At 40.0% G+C, this 21,685-nt stretch overlaps 1 protein-coding gene across 1 annotated transcript in view; it reads left to right on the forward strand.

The window, feature by feature from the left end:
• Nucleotides 1-294: 294 nt before the first annotated feature.
• The window catches only part of LEKR1 (leucine, glutamate and lysine rich 1), a 164,465-nt gene continuing 143,074 nt past the window's right edge, over nt 295-21,685 (forward strand). Inside the window, exons 1-2 of the mRNA XM_003766208.4 lie at nt 295-804; nt 7,198-7,287. Of these exons, the coding sequence (XP_003766256.1) occupies nt 7,240-7,287 (48 nt within the window). The 5' untranslated portion in view covers nt 295-804; nt 7,198-7,239. The remainder of the gene's footprint in view (nt 805-7,197; nt 7,288-21,685) is intronic.

The following is a 21,685-nucleotide window of genomic DNA, read 5'->3' on the forward strand; positions in this document are numbered from 1 at the left end:
AACATGTATGGATACACACACACAGATATGTGCATCTTCCCTCCTCTGGGGGGGTCATATGCATGCAGGTATAGCCCCCAAAACAACACCCAAGAGGCCGCCAGCGCCGTGACTCGGCCCTCCCGCGGCCTTTCCCGGAGGGCTCATGTCGGGGCGTCCCTGACCCGGAGCGTCCCAGGGACGTCCTCGCCCGGGGGCCCCGCGGGTGATTTGGGGGGGGGGGGGGGGTCACGATCCCTCCCGGGCTGAGACGGCCCGGATGCCCCCACGCGAGTGCTCGGGGCCCCGCGGGCTGAGAAGGGGGGAAAGGGAGTCTGGGGCGGGGGTCTCGCTGGGCCCCAGTGGCGCGCTCGGAGCCCCCTCCACGCTAACGTAGAGACGCCGCGGAAGGGGCCGGCCCCGCGCCTCCGCCAGGGCAGCTCATCAGGCCTCAGTTTCCCTGGCTGGGGGAAAGTGAGCCCCGTGACGCACCGGAAAGCGGGGGAGAGCGAGAGCGCGGCCTGCCAGTCTTAGACCCCGCCGCGTTTCCGCGCCCCCGGCTCCGCGTCCCACCCAACGCCCTCCACTTCCCCTCGACTCCTGTCCCCGCGACCCCCCTCAGCGCACGCGCCATCATGACGCCCATTGTTTCCCGGCCCAAGGGCCCTGCGCGCACATTCTAGTGCGTGGGGGCGGGCCGAGGCGGCGCTTCCGCGTAGGCGGTGCGGGGTGTGACGTCGCCGCGTTCTGACGTCTCTCCCCGGGGAGCGCGGTTGCCCGGGTGACCGGGAAAGCCGTTTCCGACCCAGCGGAGCCGAGGTCGAGGTGAGACGCCGGCTTGGCTTCCCGGGGACTGGCCGGGGGACGCTGCCCTCCCCCGAGATCAGCCGTGCCCTTGATCCCGAGGGGCCTCGTCAGCTGAGGCTCTGAGAGGGAAGGGCCGCGAGCGTGGGGGGCTCGCTCCCCCCCTGCCCATCCTCCCCTGCTCTTGCTTCCTCCTCCCCAGCCCCTCCCCCCTCCCCTGCCCCTCCCCCCTCCCTGTACTTCTCTATTAGTCTCCGTCCTCCTCACCCCTCCTCCCTCCTTTTCTCCCCAAGCCCACTGATCCCTCTTCTTGTCCCCCTTTTCTCCTCCTCCTTTGTCCATCCCTCCTTCCTCCTCTTTCCTCCCTTCCTTCCCTTTCCCCTTATTTCACCTCCTCCTCCCCTCCCCCTTTCATCTTCCCTCCTCTTCCTCCTTCATCCCCTTCCTACTATCACCCTTTTTTCTTCTCAGGAGTTCATCTCCCTCCCTTTCTCTTCCATCTTCCTCTACTACTCCCCGTTCCTTTCTTTTGTTTCCCTCTCCACTTTCCACTCCGCTTCCTTCTTTCCTTTTTCTCCTTCATCCTTTCCCACCTCCTCAGAGCTCCTTCCTTTTTTTCTCATCTCTGTCTCGCCCCCTCCCCCCAAATCCCTGAGGTTCTCTTGCCTTTGCCCTTCATCCTCCCTTCTCCAACCCTCCTCTTTCTTTCCCTCCCTTTTTCCTGAGAGAACTGACGACAGGGTGTTCAGCCCTGCATCACAGGATTGTAGCCTAGAAGGCCCCAGATTCTTACTACTTTTATGACTTTTGAAAGTCATCTGAGCACTATTTGTCTCAGTTCCCTCAATTATAAAATAGGGACAATAGCACCCATCTTGCTGGGTTGTTGTGGGGAACAAATGAGATAATATGAAAAAAGCACTGAGCACAGTGCCGAGCACATAGTAGGTGCTACATAGATTCCCTTACTTTCCTTATCCTCCCCCTTTTCTGTTCTCCCCTTTTCTCTGTTTTTACTCTTCCTTCCATTTTCCTCATCTCCCATTCCCTTTCTTCCCTTTTCTAAAACTCTCCCTTTAAATGCCCACCTCTTCCCTCCTGTTTTACTTCCCGTCATTTCTTTCTCTCTCTCCTCTACCCTAAAACTCTACCCCTCTCCCTCTTTCCCTTTTTCTACTCTTAAAAGCTGGGTCCCTTCCCCAAAAGATCCCTCTAGAGTCATGAGAACTCTCTTCATACCCTAGGTCCTTTCCCTGCTTCCATGCTCCGTTCCTGTCAGTGGTCCTTCAGGAAAGGGCTGAGATTGGGAGGTTTACACAGTTGCCTCAAGCACCATTTTGAAAGCCTTGCGATTTTCTGGCAGGCCTGGAGAGTGAACACTTGGTCCTCCCAAGGAAGACCTTTAGGCAGGCTTTATAATAGGAGCATTGCTCCCGCCTACAGAAGGGCCAATGGGAACAACAGGCATGAGTCAGTAGCCGTGTATTCTCCACTGGTGTTAGAAGAGTATTGGAAATGAGATGGGCTCAGTCATAGCTTCTGCGCAACTCTTTGGGTCTCCTCACCAGTGTGTGAGTCCAGAGGAAGCTCCCCAAGCATGGAAGGATGCCCATAAGACAGTTACATCCTTGACATATTATAGGACAAGTTGCCCGGCAAGTAGACTCTGGGCTCCCTCGATAACTGCCTTATTTTGAGAAAGCAGAAACCACCCCCAGTTCTTTGGGAAGTTCTTTGGTGGGCCTTTCCTGCTCACCTGCGATCCTTAAATCACCCTTTTTGGGTCCCCTCTCACTTTCCCTCTAGCAGATATCCCAACCTGTTCTCTCTAAGCTGCTGGCTCAACTAGCCCTATTCCTCTTGGCTGCCTTAACTCACTGGCAAGAGGTCTTTCATTCACCTTTCCCCGATAAATCCTCTCCAATCTCACTCAACCTTTTCTTCAGTCTCTGAGGATAGAATTCCCTTTCTTCTTGCCAAGGGTACTCACTTCCAAGCATGCATTAGGTACCTACTACTGTAGGCAAGGGCTTGTCTGAGTCATGTTGGATGCACTCAGTAAGTAGACAAAAAATACTCAAAAGAATTGGTTTCTGCCTTGAAGGATCTCCTCATTTCTTTTGTGTAGGTGTGGGGAGGAGGAGGAAGTGGGCAGAGGAGACCTGGTAGCAGTCTCTGTTCTCCTCCTCCTCCTGGCCTAGGCCCAGGATGCTGCATCAGTAAAGCCTTCCCAGGCCCCCGGTCTTTCTCTGCTAAACCTATTGGAAAGGCAATATTACTTTTCCCCGATGCCTCCTCATGCAGAGGCAGTTCCAAGTTCTTGAAGGCAGCGTCAGAAGCTTGAGGCTCCTGGCAGCTCTGGAGAGGCTGCATGATGTGGAGCCAAGAAAGAGAGTGTGAGCCTGAGGTGGCTCTGACTATGTGACCTCAAGTAGGCAAGTCAACTGCCTGAGCTACCACTTCCTCATCTGTAAAATGGGTCTGATGATGGTGGCCTGTGGGACCTGACTTACAGGCCTCTCGTGAGCCTCCAGTGAGGTGATGTTTGCAAAGCACTCTGCAACTTGAAAACCATATTCTCCCTCTTTCTCACATATACACACACATACACGCACACACATTAACCAAGCTGAGAAGACATCCTGTAAAGCCTGTTTTGAATTATATCTGTTTCCCCCAGAACTGGACTAAAGTTTGAGAGGATAATAGTTAACATTTATGGAACATTTAAGGTTTGCTAAACTCCATATGTAATCTCTCTTGACCTTTGCAATATCCCTATGAGGTAGGAGCTATTATTATTCCCATTTTATGGATGAGGAAACTGAGGCAGACAAATTAAGACTAATTCAAGGTTCCACAACTAATAAACATCTGGGGCAGAATTTGAATCCAGGTTTTCCTGATGACTCAATCTATGCTCTATCCATTGTGCCATCATTCAGTCTGATTGTGAGGTGATGACATTTTCAACCAAAGCAGCTCTTCTTTGGAGTCGCAGAGGGATCGGACTGGTGCGGGTCTGTGCTTGTGGTAGAAGTGCCCACAGCTACGAGACAAGAGATCTCTGAGGGACTGAAGTAAGCCTCCACTCCTCTGGCCCTCTCACCCACTCTGCAATGCGGTCCCCCCCCACCTTGGTTCTTACCACCTTTAAAAACACTGTCCATGGACGTTCTCATCTACAGATCACGTGCTCTTAAGTGTTTGTCCTTGATCTCTGAGTCATCTGACACTGTCTGTCCATCCCTCTGAATGCTCTTTGCTAAGCTTACATTAAGACTGTCTTAAGCTTCCTTTTTCTCTCTCTGCAGTCTCCCTTGAGGCTCTGATGTAGGGGAGAGAGTGCTGACCCTGAGGTCCAAAGACAGTCTTTGCTAGGCATTTACCATCTCAGAGCCCTGGGTCCTTTTCTGAATAATGGGGACTAGAATACTTGTAGAGCCCATCCCAGAGGATTACTTTAAAGAAAAGGCTTTATTAACCTAAAAGTACTGTAGGGATGAGGATTACTACCAGTACCTCAGCCATTTCTAGCAAACTTTCAGCCCTTGTCAGTTTTGGGCAGATCATTCCCATATCTCTCCAGCCCCAGTATCTCACCACAGTCTTTGTGCCCCCAACAGAACTCTTTTCGTCCTTCAATAAGTGGCTTCTCTTTATTGTTGTTGGGTCATTTCCAATCTGGGCTTTTGTTTGTTTTGTTGGGGGAGTTTTGTATTTTGTTTTTGTAAGATCCTGGAATGACTTGCCGTTTTTTTTCTCCAGATCATTTTACAGAAGAGGAAACTGAGGCAAATAGGGTCAAAGGCTTTGCCCAGAGTCACCCAGCTCATGTCCAAAGCCACATTTGAATTAGGATCTTCCTGACCCTAGGCCCAGGTTTCTATCCCTGCAGTGCCACCTAGCTGCCCCCCACCCAAGACTTGAAACTAGGCATTAAGTAAATCCTTTCTCTTCTTCACCCTTCACACAAATAAGGCTCTGACTTCTGTTGTTTCCATCACAGTTGGCTCTTTGAAGTCTATCCTGCCCTCTTTACAGATACCACACAAGGCCAGACCCCATTACTTTAAAAAAAAAATGTTTTCTTGATAGCCTTTGTCATTATGTCATAGTCATTTCTGGGAGGAAGAAAATCCAAATTGTCCCTCAAGATTGACCTTTCCCTTGAAAGAACAATAAAAGAAGTTGGCCCCTTGTAGCTGAATTTATCTATTGAGGGAATTCTTGTTACTTCTTGGTGAAGTGGCACAATAGCGTTGAGAGGGTCTGTGAAGCCCCTTAACAACCTGGCCCCAACAATTCTGCTGAAGCTTTCAGAATCTTTTGTTGATTCTCTGTTGCCTCTCAGATGAGGGCCAAACTGTACCTTCGGTGTCCTTGCCTCACACCACCATCCTTTGCCTTATCTTATCTTCCTTAAGTGTACTTTGTTCTGTGGCCACAATGTCCACTCTCCCCTAACCATGACCCACAGTTCACTCCTCAGGGACTTTGTTAATCCTATCTCCTCTCCTCGAAAAACCTTCCCCATCTCCTGACTCATCAGAGTCCTGGCCATTGGCCAAGATCCAACTCAAACCTTCCTCCTTAGGAAGCTTCCTCTAGGTCCCTGGAGCCTCCATTATACTTGCTTTGTATCTCTCTTGTGAAACTTGGATTCAGGCTTGTCATGTTATAATTACTGTTTCCATCCTAACCCATCCTGTGGAGGCTAAGCGGCTTACGCCACTTGTTTATTCTTTTTCTCTGTGAGTCTCTTGGACACTTAGAACTGTGTCTTGCTCATTGTAGCTGCTTGATCACTTTTATTGAATCAATGAATGACTTTATCTTGTGGTATCTTGACCATACTGCTTGTGTCACCATTTGTGAAAGCATTCTTACAGTGAATTGTATATGCGGAGTCACAATAACAGTAATACACAGCATCAATTTCCACGCAAGCAAGAGATTGTTGGCCAATGGATATCTCTAACTTTATATCATATCTGAGATATAAATATAATATGCCATGCCATAGAATGACTTCTGAGGTCAAATACAATTATAAGAAGTTCCTACTGATATTTGTAAAAAATTAAAGAGTCTAATGTACCAATTTTATATACCATGGGATTAATCAGCTTTATAGACTATGGGATTAATAATCTATCACTCTTATATATCCTGGGATTATGAATCCAGTGTATAATAGTAAAAAAAAATATCAACAGTATTTGTCTTGTCACTCTTCTATCTTGACCATAGATTATTGTCTGTGCTTTGGTGGGGTGCTGTATGTTTGAGTTTGTTGAATGGAGTATGTATATATCAGTAATGAGATATAAAAAGGGAATGATGCCAGATGCTGTTGGTCTGTATGGAAGAATAATATGCTAAAATTCTCTTCTCCCCAACAATAACCTTAAATAGTTAGGTAGGATATTTGTATCAACAAATGAAGTAATGGATTCTCTCCCTTTCTCCCCCTCCTGCCCCCTCCCAGTGACAGCAAACATCTTAATAATATAAAAAGACCCAAAGTACTGCAAGAACAGTCTTTGAAGAATAATTGATCCGTGGAGCATGTGGGCAAGGCATTCTGTTCCCTTGGCCAGTGGTAGGAAGAGGGAAAGACTAAAAAAACACAGCAATCATCCTCCTTAGTCTCGGGAACATTCTGGCCTTTTGAAAGATTAAGAAAGAATTTAAACCTTTATTAGGGAATAATTGTCCAATAACATTCCATTAAAGGAAAATGTTTGCATTAAGAAATCGTCCTAGTTCCATTGACAGTAAAATATTGGTCCCTGATGTATTGACAAAAAGCCTCTGGCCTACTCTCTCTGAAATTTTTGGCATGAATTTTAATGTAAAAAACTGAAATATAAATATTTTGACTTTTACATTAAAAAAGTGTGCTGGAATTGTCATCCCTATCATCCACTGAGTTAAAATTTTATTTTTAATCATTGTTTTTACTAGTAATTTTTTCAGAAGTCAAGATTTTCAAAATAAAACAACTATATATGTATATGTATATATATATACATACATATATGTTTGAAGTTGAAGATGCTGAACTCTGATTTCTATTCCTAACCAAATAGTGGTTAGAAATTATTAAAGAAAATATTTTGGGTTGTAAGAGCCTTAAGGAAGGGATTAGCAATGTTTTTTTGAAGAGGGGAGTTAATGACAGCACATTGTTTACTTGGCAGAGCAACCAGTAACATGATTTTTCCTATCACTTAGGCATAATTAGTTATTGTGAGAAAAACATACAGCATCTCTAGACTCAATGTCGATGAAATTTAACATTGAAATAGTGATTATATATAAATACATCCTGAGAAGTTCCCATAAATTTATATTTGCTGCTTAACTTTCTCCTCAATTATCAACTTCTGACTCCCTCTGATTTTCTAGGTATTTGTCTTCTGCATTTTGGGAAGTGCGTCTTGGGAAAGTATGGACCGGCATATTCCCATGCATGCATTGCCTGAAGAAATCCAAAAGGTATGATATTGGAGTTTTTATCTATCTACTGGACAGGTTTTTTTTTTTGGGGGGGGGCACCTCTGAGTCTCAGAAGGGTTTATAATAAGGAGTATGGATGTGGCATTTAATTATTTCCTTTATACATATAATACTGGAATATCTAGCATAGTATGACTCTATGAGCCCCATTTCTGTCAGGTTATTTTTGGCAGCTTTGTAAGAGAGGCCTGCTACAGGAATTGATTTGCTTGCCCCCTTTGGTGTTCCTAGATTAGCTTTGACCTCTCAGGCAGGCCTCAGTCCTTGGATTCAGCTGCAGGCCAAAAGGTTGTTCTGTCTTTTTAGGCTATTGTATGGCAGCTTCATAATTTTGTTAAAAACTATAATGAACCTCTCCACATACTGTCATGGGTTCTAGATTGCCAGTTTTGTGTTCTAGCCCTTGTCTTTTCACGGTCCCTTCTTTTGATGACATCTTGGTTGCTGACCTTCTATTTCTGCTTCCCAAAGTGTCACATGGCCAACAACCTTGTTGGTGCCAGAGGCCCAGCAAATCCACGACTCCATTCTTGACCTCTTCACATACTGTCATGGCATCTAGACCACCACTTTTGTCTTTTCTCAGTCCCTTCCTTTGATGACATCTTGGCTAATGACATTGTGTTTCTGCTTCCCAGAGTGTCACAAGACCAACAACCTTGTTGGTTCCAGAGGCCCAACAAATCCAAGACTCCATTCTTGACCTCGTCACATATTGCCATGGGTTCTAGACTGCCAGTTTTGTGTTCCAGCCCTTTGTCTTTTCACAGCCCCTTCCTTTGATGACATCTTGGTTGCTGACCTTCTATTTCTGCTTCCCAAAGTGTCACCCAACCAGCAACCTTGTTGGTGCGAGAAGCCCAGCAAATCCAAGACTCCATTCTCAACTCAGAACAGGACATTTAAACCAAAGCACTTAATTTGCTTTTCCTTTTTTGTTTAAGTGGAGGACAAGAGCCAAGTGCAGAAGCAGGGGATAGACCATTTAGGCATCCATTTAAGGTAGATGGGGAGGAACTGGATAAGCCTGAAGAAGAGGGGCAATGATGGGCTTTACAGACAAGCTTTTCCTCCAGTGGATAAGGGGGTATGCTACATATCCGGTTCCCTGTTCTAGGTATAGTAGGGATGCAAAGATGTACAACAAGGGTCCTAGATCAAATGGTTTGTAATCTAGTTACAGAGAAAAACAGACAAAAATAAATGATGCAGAAAGTACGTGATTTGAGTGGAACCTGGTAAGAAATGTGTCTGAATTTGGAAGGCGCCAAGAATTGTGTGGATTGCTTCCTGAAAGGGATAGAGGTAGAGCTGAATGTTGAAGCATGTTAAAGGTGGGATTCAGGCAGCAGGAGGGTAGGGGGAATACATTGCAAGGTTCTGAATTGGGAGGAGTCACAAGATGGGGCCATTTGGGGAAGGAGATAAGCTTGAAGAGTTCCAGTGGGACAGCTTTGGGTCTGTTCTGTAGGCAGCGGGAAACCGGGGAAATGTAAGAGTAGCAAAACATCAGTTTGGATTGTATTAAGCAGACCTTAAGACTTCAATTCCTGTTTGGAAATAAAAGGCAGTGAAATCCACCTCTACCAGGCCTGCTTTCCTCTATAGGGAGAAGGGAGACCTGCAGGCTGATCTCATGGGCCCCTTCTCTAAGAGGCCTGTATCTCCTATCCATTAATGGGATGTTTCTTATGTGAAGGCCTTTGTCTGTTAAGCAAGAGGACTTTCTGTCTGCTTCCCTGGCTGGACTTCAGTGTTTACCTCTACGTCCCAACAGAGTTGTCCAGTTTCGTGATCTTTCCAAAGATATTGGGTCTTCCACCTGTCTCTGCTTTCCTTGAGAGCTCCTAACAGCAGCAGCTGCAAACCCAGCCCTGGGGATCAGAATTGCACCCAGAGTCATAAAAGTAGAATGGTTTTATTGTGATCTGATAATGCTGTTTAGGTTTTAGTATATTGACAACTAAAATAAAACTCTCTTCTCTCTCAGCAAAGTAGCAATTTTAAAATCCCTCGAGAAATAAAACGTAACCACAAGAATATTATTCTTATTAGCAAAAAGCAATAAACTGGTTTTCTGTAGTTTGTTTTTTAACCAAGGTACATATTTATATGTAAATTAAAAAAAAACTTTGAAAAACATGTGCTGCTCATTTGGCAAAATTGAAACAGGCTCTTCACTTTAAAGCTGGTGACAAAATGAATGTTTGTCATAGGATTTTTGCCCCAGGAGTTCTTTATTAGCCTGGTACACAAAGTAAAATAAAGTGTCTCAAGTTGTTTATTTTGCCAAACAGAAGAGGTGGTGCGAGAACTGGAGAGCAGCCTGTTCTTTGGGGATAACAATCCCTTTCCCTCTTTGCAACAGCTCACTTTGTCCTCTTTCATGAAAGTAAGCTTAGTCCTTTGGAACTTTGAAATTTATTCAGAATAACAGTTTTATATTTCTGAGTACAGATTGTGACTTCCAGAAGAAATAAACTTAATTTTCCAGGTTGTTGGAGGCCACTGTAATGAGGATCAGATTTTGTGTTGAATCAAAAAAGAGAGAAAAGAAAATAAAGATGATTGTTAGAACCCTGGCTTGGGTATCCTGGAAAGGAAGATGTGATGTTTTCTTCTTTGGTCTTATTTTTGACAGATCATTTAAAATAGAAATTTATCAGAAAAAAAAAAGAGAAAAAGCAAGCTGTTCCTGCACAATTGCACAATTTTCCACAACTGGTTATTTTGGTTTCTGTAGATTTATTATTTTTCTGTCTTTGAACTATTTTTCCTTTTGTGTCTTCTAATGGAAGGAACATCTCACTAGAGAGCTTATAGTTGCATAAATTCCTGAAGAGGCTCCTGAATGCCCATAGGGTCAGCTGCATCCATTAATTCATTGTACTAACAATGACTTAGAACTTAAGATATGTTTATTGAAATCGGTAAATCCTAATTTCTTGATATGCTTGGAAAAGCATGAATATTTATGCGTTTATAATAATATAATATTAATGTTAATAGTAATTAATATTAATTATATAATTATAGAATAGATAATTGTGTGATAATGTAAATAATAATATAATAAGTGAATATTTAATTTGCATCTAGACTCTAGTTCTTTCTCTGGAAACATATAGTATTTTTCATCATGAGAGTTGTCTTGGATCATCATATTGCTAAGAAGTGCTAAGTTAATCATCATACAAAGTTGCTGTTACTGTGTACAATGTTTTCCTGGTTCTGCTCACTTCACTCAGCATCAGTTCGGTAAATCTTTCCAGCCTTTTCTGAGGAATGTTTTAAAATGTAGAAAATAAAAATACATAAGCTTTCAAAGGAAGCCACTTCTATTGAAATACAAATAAATATCTGCTCCAAAGTACTAAAAACAAGAGAAATAAAAATCAAAACAACCCCAAGGCTTCACCTTATGTTCTACAAAGTGGAAAGGATGACAAAAGCTAGGGATAACAAATGCTGGAAAGGTTTAAGGAAATAAGTACTCTAGCACATTGTTGGAGGAGCTGTGAATCAGTACAGCCCTTTTGGCAAGGAATTTGGAATTATACAAATAAAAGTGATTTATATTTTCACACCTTTTGACCAGTGACTCCAAAGAAGCCATCAATAAGAAAAAAGTCACCATACATACCAAAATATTTATAGCAGCATTTTTTTTCTGATAGCAAAGAAGTAGAAATAAAATAGATGCCCCTTGAATGAGGAATAGTTAAAGGAGTTAAGGGACATGAGCATAATGGAATATGACCATACCAGAAGAAAGGATGAATGTATTGAATATAGAGAAGCATGCAAAGAGCTCTGTGATCCGATGCAGTGAGAAGCAAGTCGGCAGGGTGAAGAAAGCCACATACAAAGTGACTACAGCAATATAAGTGGAAATGATGCTTCCCTCCAAAATCCAAAGTGAATATAGCACACAACCCACCCCTCTGCAGAGACAGGAAATCCATAAACAAAGCCTGTTACTCAGAGTCTCAGACTTTTGGATGTATTGATCAGTTTGTCCCCTGTTTTTGTTTTTAAAAAATGTTATTTGTTATATGGGGTGATTTTGGGAGGAAGGAGGAAAGATTCTGGGTGAAACTGGTGTTGTACAAGAACAATAAAATTTAAAAAAAAACTTATTTTAAAAAAAAGAAATACAATTACCAAAATATTTCAAGAATCAAATTCACAGGACTCAGGGTAAGAACCTCTAATGTAATGAAATTAATAGGAAATTTATAAGTACATAATAAATTATTGTTTAGTTCCATTTGTAGTCTGAGGAAGCCAATAGACTGCTTAGAATAATGTTTAAAATAAAATAAATAGGATGACTTATTATGTTGAAATATATTTATCAAAATGTTGAAAAAAATAAATCCCAGAATCCAGTTGCAGAGAACTTTCTGATTTGTATGGGCAGAAGTAGTTTCTCAAAGGGATCTCTTTTTCCAAAGAGATCACAGATCCCATCCCTAATCTTTCCCTTCCAACAAATAAAATGAATATATTTAAATCAAAGAAATGATTCAGTCTCTTAATATTGTAATGGAAGATGGTACAAGAGGAAACCCTGTTCTCCTAAACTTCTATAGTTCTGAATGTATCAATTTGTTATATGCTTACATTGTGGATTCAAAAATACTTTTGTGAATGGGTCAAAGAGTGCCCTTAAGTACTCTTACAAATACTCTTACATGTGATATGTGATAGGAATATACTTGGGGTAGATACTTAGTTTAGGACAAGTTTGTGAATATACATTTTATAGGTGAGGTGAATATATATGGAAGCTTCCTACTCTAGTGAATCTATGGATAAAACAGCATAGGTCAACCATGTGGCATTTTTTCATTTCTACAAACTTTAAGTGGTTGAAAGTACTTGACAATGAGCTCCTCTAGTGGCTTAACCTTCAGAGGGTAACTACAATCCAATGGACTGGGGACACAATTGATTTTTAAATCAAATCACCCTAGTATTATTAATAAGGAGCAGATTAGTTTCATGGGGTTTCCTGCCATTTAACATTTTTTTCCAAATATAGTCTGTTAAAAAATGCAGATACTCCTAGAAGGATCAATAGATGAATCTGCAACTAGCAATCATTCCCTGCAAAGTATCATTTAGTTAATTAGATATCTGAGAAGAGGGTGAGGGCTTTTTGATTGAGCAGGCTGAAGGAGGAGAGATATATATTTCTGGACCATGGGACATGTCTTGGGACCTCAGTGAGACAGTGAACAGACACTGGCTACCCAGAATGGTTGGGTTCAGAAAACAGAAGTGAGAGATTATCAGATAACTTTCATTTGCTTTCAGTGTTATGGGATTTGGATCTGAAAAGGAAACATATATTGCATGGCTGAATTCTCCCAAGTACAAATAAAGCATTAAAATGGCATATCCAGGATTCTGTTTCCAAACAACTCATTTATTGGGGAATCCTACCTCCTACAAAGGACTTCACAGAAAAACCATAACATCGGGTCGGCTTGCAATCATCCTCTTGTTAGCACAGCCCCCATTCTTTGCTTACAGAATCTGGAGCTGTGCTAACACTTGTTGGAGAGAAAAGCCAAAAATATGTTTCCAAAGACTCCTGACAACTTGACTTTCCAACTTAACATATTGAATAAAATAATTATAGTCTATCATGTCTTTTCAGTCTCAAAGAAACATCGAGTATATTAGCTGATAAGGTGACTATTGAGTGAGTTAGAAAGCATGATAATCTTTACATGTGTTTGCAGTTTTACTGACAGAAAATTATGCAGAGTATGTGGCGGGGTAGGAATCTGTCATTTATTTAGCACCAGTAATATGTTATCCCTAAGAAATTTAGGATAGACTTGGACCTAGTTCTGACTTGTATAGGAAAATCACTTGATCTACTTGGACCTCGGGCTCTTTATTTGTCAAATGAAAAGGGTTTATTTAGTTCTTCATGGTTCCTTCCAGCTCTACTATTCTGTAACCCTGTGAGTCTAAGTCAAGAGCCCTTCCAGGATGATTACTTTATGATCATTTTGATCATAATATCATTCAATTATTTTGAACTCAAACTTTTTAAAAATTTGTCCTATGAACAACCAATCTCTTAGATTCTGTGGGAGATAGGTGCAAAGTCAAATAAGACTTTTCCCTTGCTTTCAAGGAGCTCACATTCTAATGGTGAAGATAATGTGCAAACAACCATAGACATATAAGTTATAGAGACAATAAATGGAAAGGAAAAGTTGGGAGTGGGAAAAAGATATGGAGAGAAAGGATGTGAAAGGCCTGAAGAAAGGGGAATATGAGGCAGGCAGGAAGCAGTGAGGCCAAAGTGAGGGGAAAATGTTTCTAGGCCTTGTGGGGTGGCTGCCCAGGAAAAGACGGGGAGCAGGAGGTACCTGGCTTGTGGAGAAGCAGAAAATAGTAGAGTTAAGATGGAAAGGGGCTGGGGAGGGCAGCTAATTGTAAGAAACTGGAAAGATGAGAAGGGACTGTGCACTTATTCCTGGAAGGCAATGGTGAACCCCTGGAGATTATTGAGTAGGGAGTGACTTTCATTGCCTTAGCTCTCTACTTTTTGCTTTCTTCAGACTATATTATAATTATCTTCTGTGCTCTGTTACAATTCTTTCCCTAGCATGGCAGTAGAATTTTCTAATTTACCTTTTTAGGAGATTGAAAATGTGTTTCATCATCAGTCTTTTGGAATTGTGGTTTGTCATTACGCTAATCAAAGCTCCTGATTCTTTCAAAGTTGTTTGTTTTCACTATGTTGTTGTTATTGTATATTGTTCTCCTGGTTCTGTCTATTTCACTCTATAAATCTTACTAGGGTTCTCTGAAATGATCCCCTTCACCATTTCTTACAACACAGTAATTATTTCAGTCAGTCAACCAGTCCACAAATGTATTTACGAAGGGCCACTATTGTGCCAAGCACTGAGGACACAAATACAAATAAAAACAAAACTAGTCCTTGCCCTCAAGGACCTTACGCTCTGATGGGGGAAGACAAGTTGCCAAAAAAAGAAACTAAAAAGGGAGAGTGTTGTGTTTTTTCTTCTTTAAAATATAATAAGAGTTCTCTCTGGGGGAGAGGGTTTTCTCGGGGAGGTTTTCTGTAGGCAGTCTTAGTTTCGGTTACAATAAAATAATCACCCAAAATCGCAGCCAGCTGATAAAAGTTCAGATCTTTTATTGTGTCCTTCAGTATAGCCCGGTTAGCTCAGAGCCCTATCTCTCTGCTTGGTTCCAAGAGCTCTTGCAGCTTTGTCCTTGGCTTCTGCCTCTGCTTTCTTCAGCCTCCAGCCAGCACCAAGGTGGAAGATGCAATGAATCTCTCTTGCCTCGAAGAGAGGGCTTGTGGGCTTCCTCCCAGAGTGCTCCTCTCTGACCCCAGTCAATGTTCCCGAGAAATTCTTTCAAGCTCTAAGAGCTTCCTCTATATATATGATCTCCCAAAGGTTAACTCCTCCTCTGAGAGAGAGGGATTCTGGGTTATCTCCCAGAGTGCTCTCTGGCCCTAAGAACTTCAAGGGAGGTGTGAATTCCTATATCTCTTTCTAAACCCTGAAATCTCCCAAACATGTGAACTCCAATGAGTACTTAAATACTTCTTGCTTCTATGAGCTCTCTAAAGGTGTGAACACAAGCATCATTTCTATCAGTTGTACTTAGTAGCTTGTTTCAAGTTCTGGCCCAAAATATCTCCTTGTAAGATCAAGATCAATCATATTGAACCATGCTAAATTAGATAATTATTGTCTCTATCAACTCTAATGGCTTAACAGTTTGTAAAGATTCCAACAGAAGAGGGGATAGCATGTGGTATCTCTAGTTGCATGCTGGAGGATTCCAGAGAAATCCAAAAGATGAAGAGTTTCCAGGGGAAGGAAGGTGTGATGGAGAGGGCCAAAGAACTCAAAAGAGCAGTGTAGATGTGTAGGATGCTATAGACCAAACTGGCTTAACCATTGCTTAGTTCTAGGCTCTCTCAAATTCCCTTTGTTTGCTACATCAAGAAAGCCATGCAATTCCAAAAAAACTTGTGATGGAACATCATCCAGAGAGAGAACTATGAAGACTTTATGTGGATCAAAACATAGTATTTTCACCTTTTTATTGTTTGCTTGCTTGGTTTTTTTTTTTCTTTCTTGTGATTTTTCACTTTTGATCTGATTTTTCTTACACAGCATGATGAATATGGAGATATGTTTAAAAGAATTGTACATGCTTAACCAAATCAGATTGCTCGCTGTCTTGGGCAAGGGGGAGTGGGGAAGAGAGGAAGAAAAATTTGTTGCACAAGGTTTTGCAAAGGTGAATGTTAAAAACCATCTTTGCCTGTGTTTGGAAAAAATAAAAGACTATGATTATTTTTTAAAAGCCATGGCTATTTTTGTACATGCTTAGAGTTTGTTTTGCTCAGGAAATATCCCTTCCCGGAACTTTCTTCCCTCCATTTCTTCTTCTCCTTTCTTTTTGATTCCCTACTGAGTGAAAACTACAAACCCAACTCTGTATGTATATTATATGCCCCAATTCCCTTCTTGTTTGTACAGATGTCTACTTGCACACTCTGGGTGAGATGGTTTTCCTAGACCTCCTTTCCCTTCTCCTCTCTTTCCACTCTTCTCTTGCTATCATAAAGACATAATAACCACTCTCTGGTCTTGACTAAGTAGACTCCCTCTATGACCCAGGATGATGATAGGGTTCAGAGAGGAACATATGGATCACATCTCCATATTTGAATAGAAGCAATTCATCCTTGTGCTGTCCCTTAAATTAGTTTCTTCATGTTTATCTTTTGTGTTTCTTCAAAACTCACAGTTTCTAAGCAACTCTAGTCTTTTCATCAGGAATTCTTGCAAGTACTCTATTTCACCAAAGAGCCATTTTTTCCATGTAGATTTATATTCATTTTTTTTCAGGGTAAGTTATTCTTGGTTGTAAGCCTATGTGCTTTGCTGCCTCTTTTCTTTTTATTATGTAACTATGACATGATTATGTATTCATATGATGAATAACATGTTATTATATAGATTAGAATATGAAATAATATTTCAAACTCTGTTTCTTTATGATGGGGATTGCTGAATTGTATATGATTCTGACTATGGCTTCTTAATATTTGAATTCCTTCTTTCTGGTTGCTTATAGTATCTTTTCTTTGCCCTGGAAGCTCTGGATTTGAACTATAATGTTCCTGGAAGTTTTAACTTGGGGGTTTCTTTCAAGAGGTGACTGGTGGATTCTTTCTAGTTATACTTTGCTCTCTGGTTATAGGATATATTGGGCAATTTTTTAAAAGATGTCTTGAAATACAATATCTAGTCTCATTTTTCTGTTGCTGATTTTCAGTTAGTCCAATGATTCTTAATTTTTTTTCAATTTATTTTCCAGCTCAGTTGTTTTTGTTATAAAGTATCTTACATTTTCTTCAATTTTCTCCTGCTGCAATGCCACCTTTTGACTTTGTTTTCATATTTCTTATTGTCTCCTGAGGTGGTTGGCTTCTGATCAGTCCACTCTCGTTTTCAGGAGGTTTCTTGCTTGGACAAACTTTTGTACCTCTTGTGTCAAGCTGTTACTTCCCTTTCAAGTCCTTTCTTCCATAACATTTTTTCCCAATTCATTCCTCTGGCACTCTCATTTCAGTGCTTAGCACAGAGCCTGTCATATAGAAGACATTTAATAAATATTTATTGACTGATTATTCAAACAATTAAATTCTTGCGTCATCTCTTCCAGGTATTCTAGTTAAATCTGTGTGCAGATTCCATGCAGAAAAAGCTGTATTTTTCTTTGAGGCTTTGCTTGTAGATGTTATAGAATTATTCCTTTCTTTTTGTTTGCTCTTTCTTCTAAGCTTTTTCCTAACTTCAGACTTGATTTTAGGGCTGGAGTCTGCATACTTCCGAAAGGGGGTTGGGTTGGTCTGTTTGTTGTTTCTTGGGATATCAAGTGTTGTCTTATTTTATTATCTCAAGTACAGCTCAGGCTGGTGACCTTTAAGGTCTCAGTATGGTATGATCCAGGACAAAGTCTGACTGTCTCCCCTCCACTATCTGCGCCTGCTCATTCACCCTCTTTTTTTTTTTTTTTTTTTTCCACAGAGGGGTAGTAACTATAGAGAGGAAAATACAAGACAGTAGAATGGAAGGAAAAACACAGTTAATGATTATGTAGGGGATGAACCTACCCATTAAATGGGAGAGTTGAATGGATTAGAAAGTAGAGTACAACAATTATGTTGCTTATAAGAAACAGAGTTGAAACAGAAAAACTCATACAGAATTAAAATAAGAGGCTGGAGCAAAATCTGTTAAAATTTAATGGAAATAGAAAAGGTAAAGGTAGCAATTATAATCTCGGGTAGGGCAAAGAAAAAAATGACTTAATTTAAAGACATAACAAGAAGACCACATCAGGTTGAAAGGTACCAATAAAGGTACAATGAAAGTAACATCAGTATTTGTCATATATGCACTAAATAGCATCAAAAATTGGAGAAAAATTTTAAAGGGATGTCTTTCCTTATACATATAAAGGTACATTCTTTCATGGTCATGTTGTGTCTTGGTTAATTATATTTTCTGGAGGAACACGAGATCTCTAGTTCCAGCCCAAGTACCTCTGGGCACTGAAGATTTATAAGTTATTACATTTAGTTATAGTGACCTAGGTATAGGAAAATGTTTATCACTCTGTATCTATCTGTAATCTCTGTGTTGTGTCCAGAGCTAGGTTTGACCAGCCCAAAGGATTTCTGGGGCCTTTATTTACTCTTAGGAGTAGGGACACTTTGACCTTGTATCTCGTCACAGATTTATCTTAATCCAAGAAGTACATTATACTCCTGGTAGTTGTAGATAACCTTACCAAGGCTATCCATTTCCTCCTTTGTCATAGAATCCCCACTACCTTTCATCCAGATTTCTTGTTTTTGCAAGGAACTTTGTGCTTCTGTAGACTCGGTTAGAAGATCAGGGCTTTTAGTACATGTCTTAGTTTTGGCAGGCTCTCCTAAAGGCCTTTGAGTAAATATCAACTTCTCATCCTGATTCTAATCGCAAACAAGGAGGGACAAATGTAATGGACCAAAATGCTTGAACCATATCTCTGTGGTTATTGTATCTACCATCAAGATAGACGACCTCCCTGGATATAGCAAGGCTTGTTTACAGCAGGAATGTCTATGATTTTACTTTGTAAATACCTTTATATATGAATTATAGGTTTGACTCAATTCCACAAACATTTAATGAGTACTTGTATTGTGAGAGACATGATTAATTTACCCACCCTTGCTATTTTTGAAGTATTTATTAGCCATAAATCATGATCTTACAGAACCATCCAAACCAACCTTCACAAGGCATGGTCTGCCAGATGAAATAGGCTTGCCTACCATCCTCAGGGATGAAGGACAGTCAAATCTTTGTAGGTGGGTGGCCTGTTACAATTACTCTCTAACTTTAATTTTAAGTGGAGTGAACTTAAAAAAAAAAAATTGGAAATGTTAAATATTAGCTACATTATTAATTCAGTAGTGTTTTAACTAATGTTTTTGACTTTCGTGAAAGCTTACCACACTTTTCTCCTCTTCCTTCTGTATTCTGTAGAATTAGACAAAGAGGTAAAATAACACTTTTTTACTCCATCTTCTGTTACCAATTATGATATACCTCATAAAATTAATTGAAAATTTAAAAAAATCCAGTACTTCCATATATATTACTTGTGCTTTCAGGAACTGATTCATAAAAAATTGACCTAAAGACAATACCTAACAACAACCTATCAGTGAGGTCCATATACTTCATCTGGGTCAAGCTATCTAATAGTGTCCACACGTTAGCAATGCTAAGTAGTCCCCCCTCAGCAAAACTCTTAAGTAGGGTATAATGTCAGATTGTGTTTGAAGCCACATAACCAATCCTTGAAAGTCCAGAACAAATTACAAGGAGGAAACTGGGCCCTCACTAGGGTTTTTTAATGTCCATTTTGGCTCTTCTGTTTGTTGTTCCTAATTAACAGACTTGGTCAGAAACCAATCAGTGATTTAAAAATCTTGAATTAAAACATTCAAGAGAGCTGTTCAGGCAGGGCTGGCTGATGATGACGTCTTGAACTGTCCCAGTATGAAGGATAAGAGAAACACCAGCCAGTGTCAGAGCAGCTACTCCATTGACTGCTCCAATCCTAGACTCCAAAGAACATTGCTGCCTTACTTGTTCCTAGATCTTTGCTACGTCTCTATAGACTTTCTACTCTCTTCCTCAGCTCTTTAGGTGAAGGTTTCTATCTCTATCCTTTCCTTGCCACTGGATTTCATGATGATGGTGGTGGTGGTGATGATGATGATGATGTTGACCTAAGCTGCCTTGACTTGTGTATGATTTCAATGAGGACTGGTGACCCTGAGACATTTGCTACTTTGGGCAACACCACATTTAGCATTGACTTGACCACTGTGAAGAAATAACTTTGTAAATGAAACTCTGCATGACTTTCCATTTGGTTCCTACAATAAGCCATTAAGTCAAGATAAGTCTAGTCAACAAACATTTATGAAGCTTTTATTTTGTGCCAGGCCTATGTTATGTGTTAGAATACATATGCAAGCAGACAGAATGCCAGTCCTTACCCCCAGGGAGCTTACATTTTAATGGGGAGGCAACATTTCTTTTTGGGATATAGACCTAATAGTATTATCACTAGGTCAAAAGATACACACAGTTTTATAGCCCCTCACTAGAGTTTGTCAACTAGCAAGTCCTTATGGCAGTAACTGGGGTCTTTATATTGATCAATTAGTGGACTTATTAGATTTGTTTCCTTCTGTATGGTATGTAACTGGTCTGTTACTGAAACTCTCTTCGTTTTTTTAAATCAACCTCAAATTATTTTGAGAATTACTATTTTATAATATAGTTTGAGATTGGACACTTCCAGACCCCCTTTATTTCCCACTTGTTTTTATAATTTCCCATGAGATTCTTGACCTTTTGAAAACTTTAAATATATTTCCCCCCTACTTTTGTAAAATAAATGCCTTTGTAGTTTGATTGGTACAACACTGAATAAATAAATTAGATACTGTTGTCATCTTTATTATGTTTACTCATCCAATTCATGAATGAATCATAATTTTAATCATTAATTAGACCCATCTTTATTTCTGTAAACAGTAGTTTGATTTCTGTAAGTCTTGTGTATACCTTGGTAGGAAGACTTCCAAGTATTTTATACTAAATTTTGCATTAATTTTAAATGGAAATTTTCCTGCTGGGTATTTTGTCAGTATGACACAAACAGGCTGATGATTTGTGTGGTTTATTTTATATCAAAGTTTGCTGAAGTTATTATTTTGGTTAATTTTTTAATTGACTTTTTAGCATTCTCTGAGTATATATTATTTTATCTGCAAAATTTGATAAATTTCTTTCTTCTTTACCTATGGTTACTCTCTTAATTTTTTTTTCTTTGTTCATTTTATAACCAGCATTTCTAGTATTATGTCAGACAAACAACATCTTTGTTTTTATTGTAATGATTCTAATTATCTCTATTACATATAATGGTAGCTTCGTTTTAGAACTATACTACTTATCACTTTAAGGAAAAGTCCATTTGTTTCAAATTTTCTTAGGTGAGTTTTGTTTTGGTTTTGTTTGTTTGTTTGTTTTACAGAAATGGGAATTGTGTTCTGTCAAGTGCAGGATATAATTGTATGACATAATCACATGCTTTTTATTAATGTATTATCAATTCTGCATACTTGGTAAAATTCCACAGTGGTCTTAACGATGTGTTGTTTCAGCCTCTTTGATACTATTTATTTAAAATTTTGCATTCATGTTCATTAGGGTTTGTTTTTTGTTTTTTACCATTTAGACTCTGCCTGGTTTACATATCAAGACAGTATTTGTGTTGAAGAGAGAATTTTGTTCCAGGAAATGTTCTGTTCCGATCAAAGGTCTTCTATTCAGTGAATAGAGGACTCAAAATCTCTGGTCCACAGATAGAGTTTTATAATATATTTTATAGGATTTAAAAGAAATTTCTGATAATATAAAATCAACTTTAACATTTATAAATATATTTTAAATTCTACCATATTTTCATTTTTTTCTTTTCTTCATGAAAAATATTCCAAGAATGAATCTTTCTTACAGATCCAGTAAAAAAAAAAAACCCTGCAGTTATTTTCATAATTTGAGGTTTATTTTCCATAGGTATTTAATATTCTGTCCATTTTGCTTTATTTCAGATGTAGAAAATATAATAATGATGACAATTCCAGACTGTAATGCAAAATGTTTTTATCCCATTCACTTAATGCTCCTTGTAACAACATCCTTAATTCAATTTT

This window comes from Sarcophilus harrisii, chromosome 3 (genome assembly GCF_902635505.1).
Source record: "Sarcophilus harrisii chromosome 3, mSarHar1.11, whole genome shotgun sequence".
NCBI classification, from domain to species: Eukaryota; Metazoa; Chordata; class Mammalia; order Dasyuromorphia; family Dasyuridae; genus Sarcophilus; species Sarcophilus harrisii.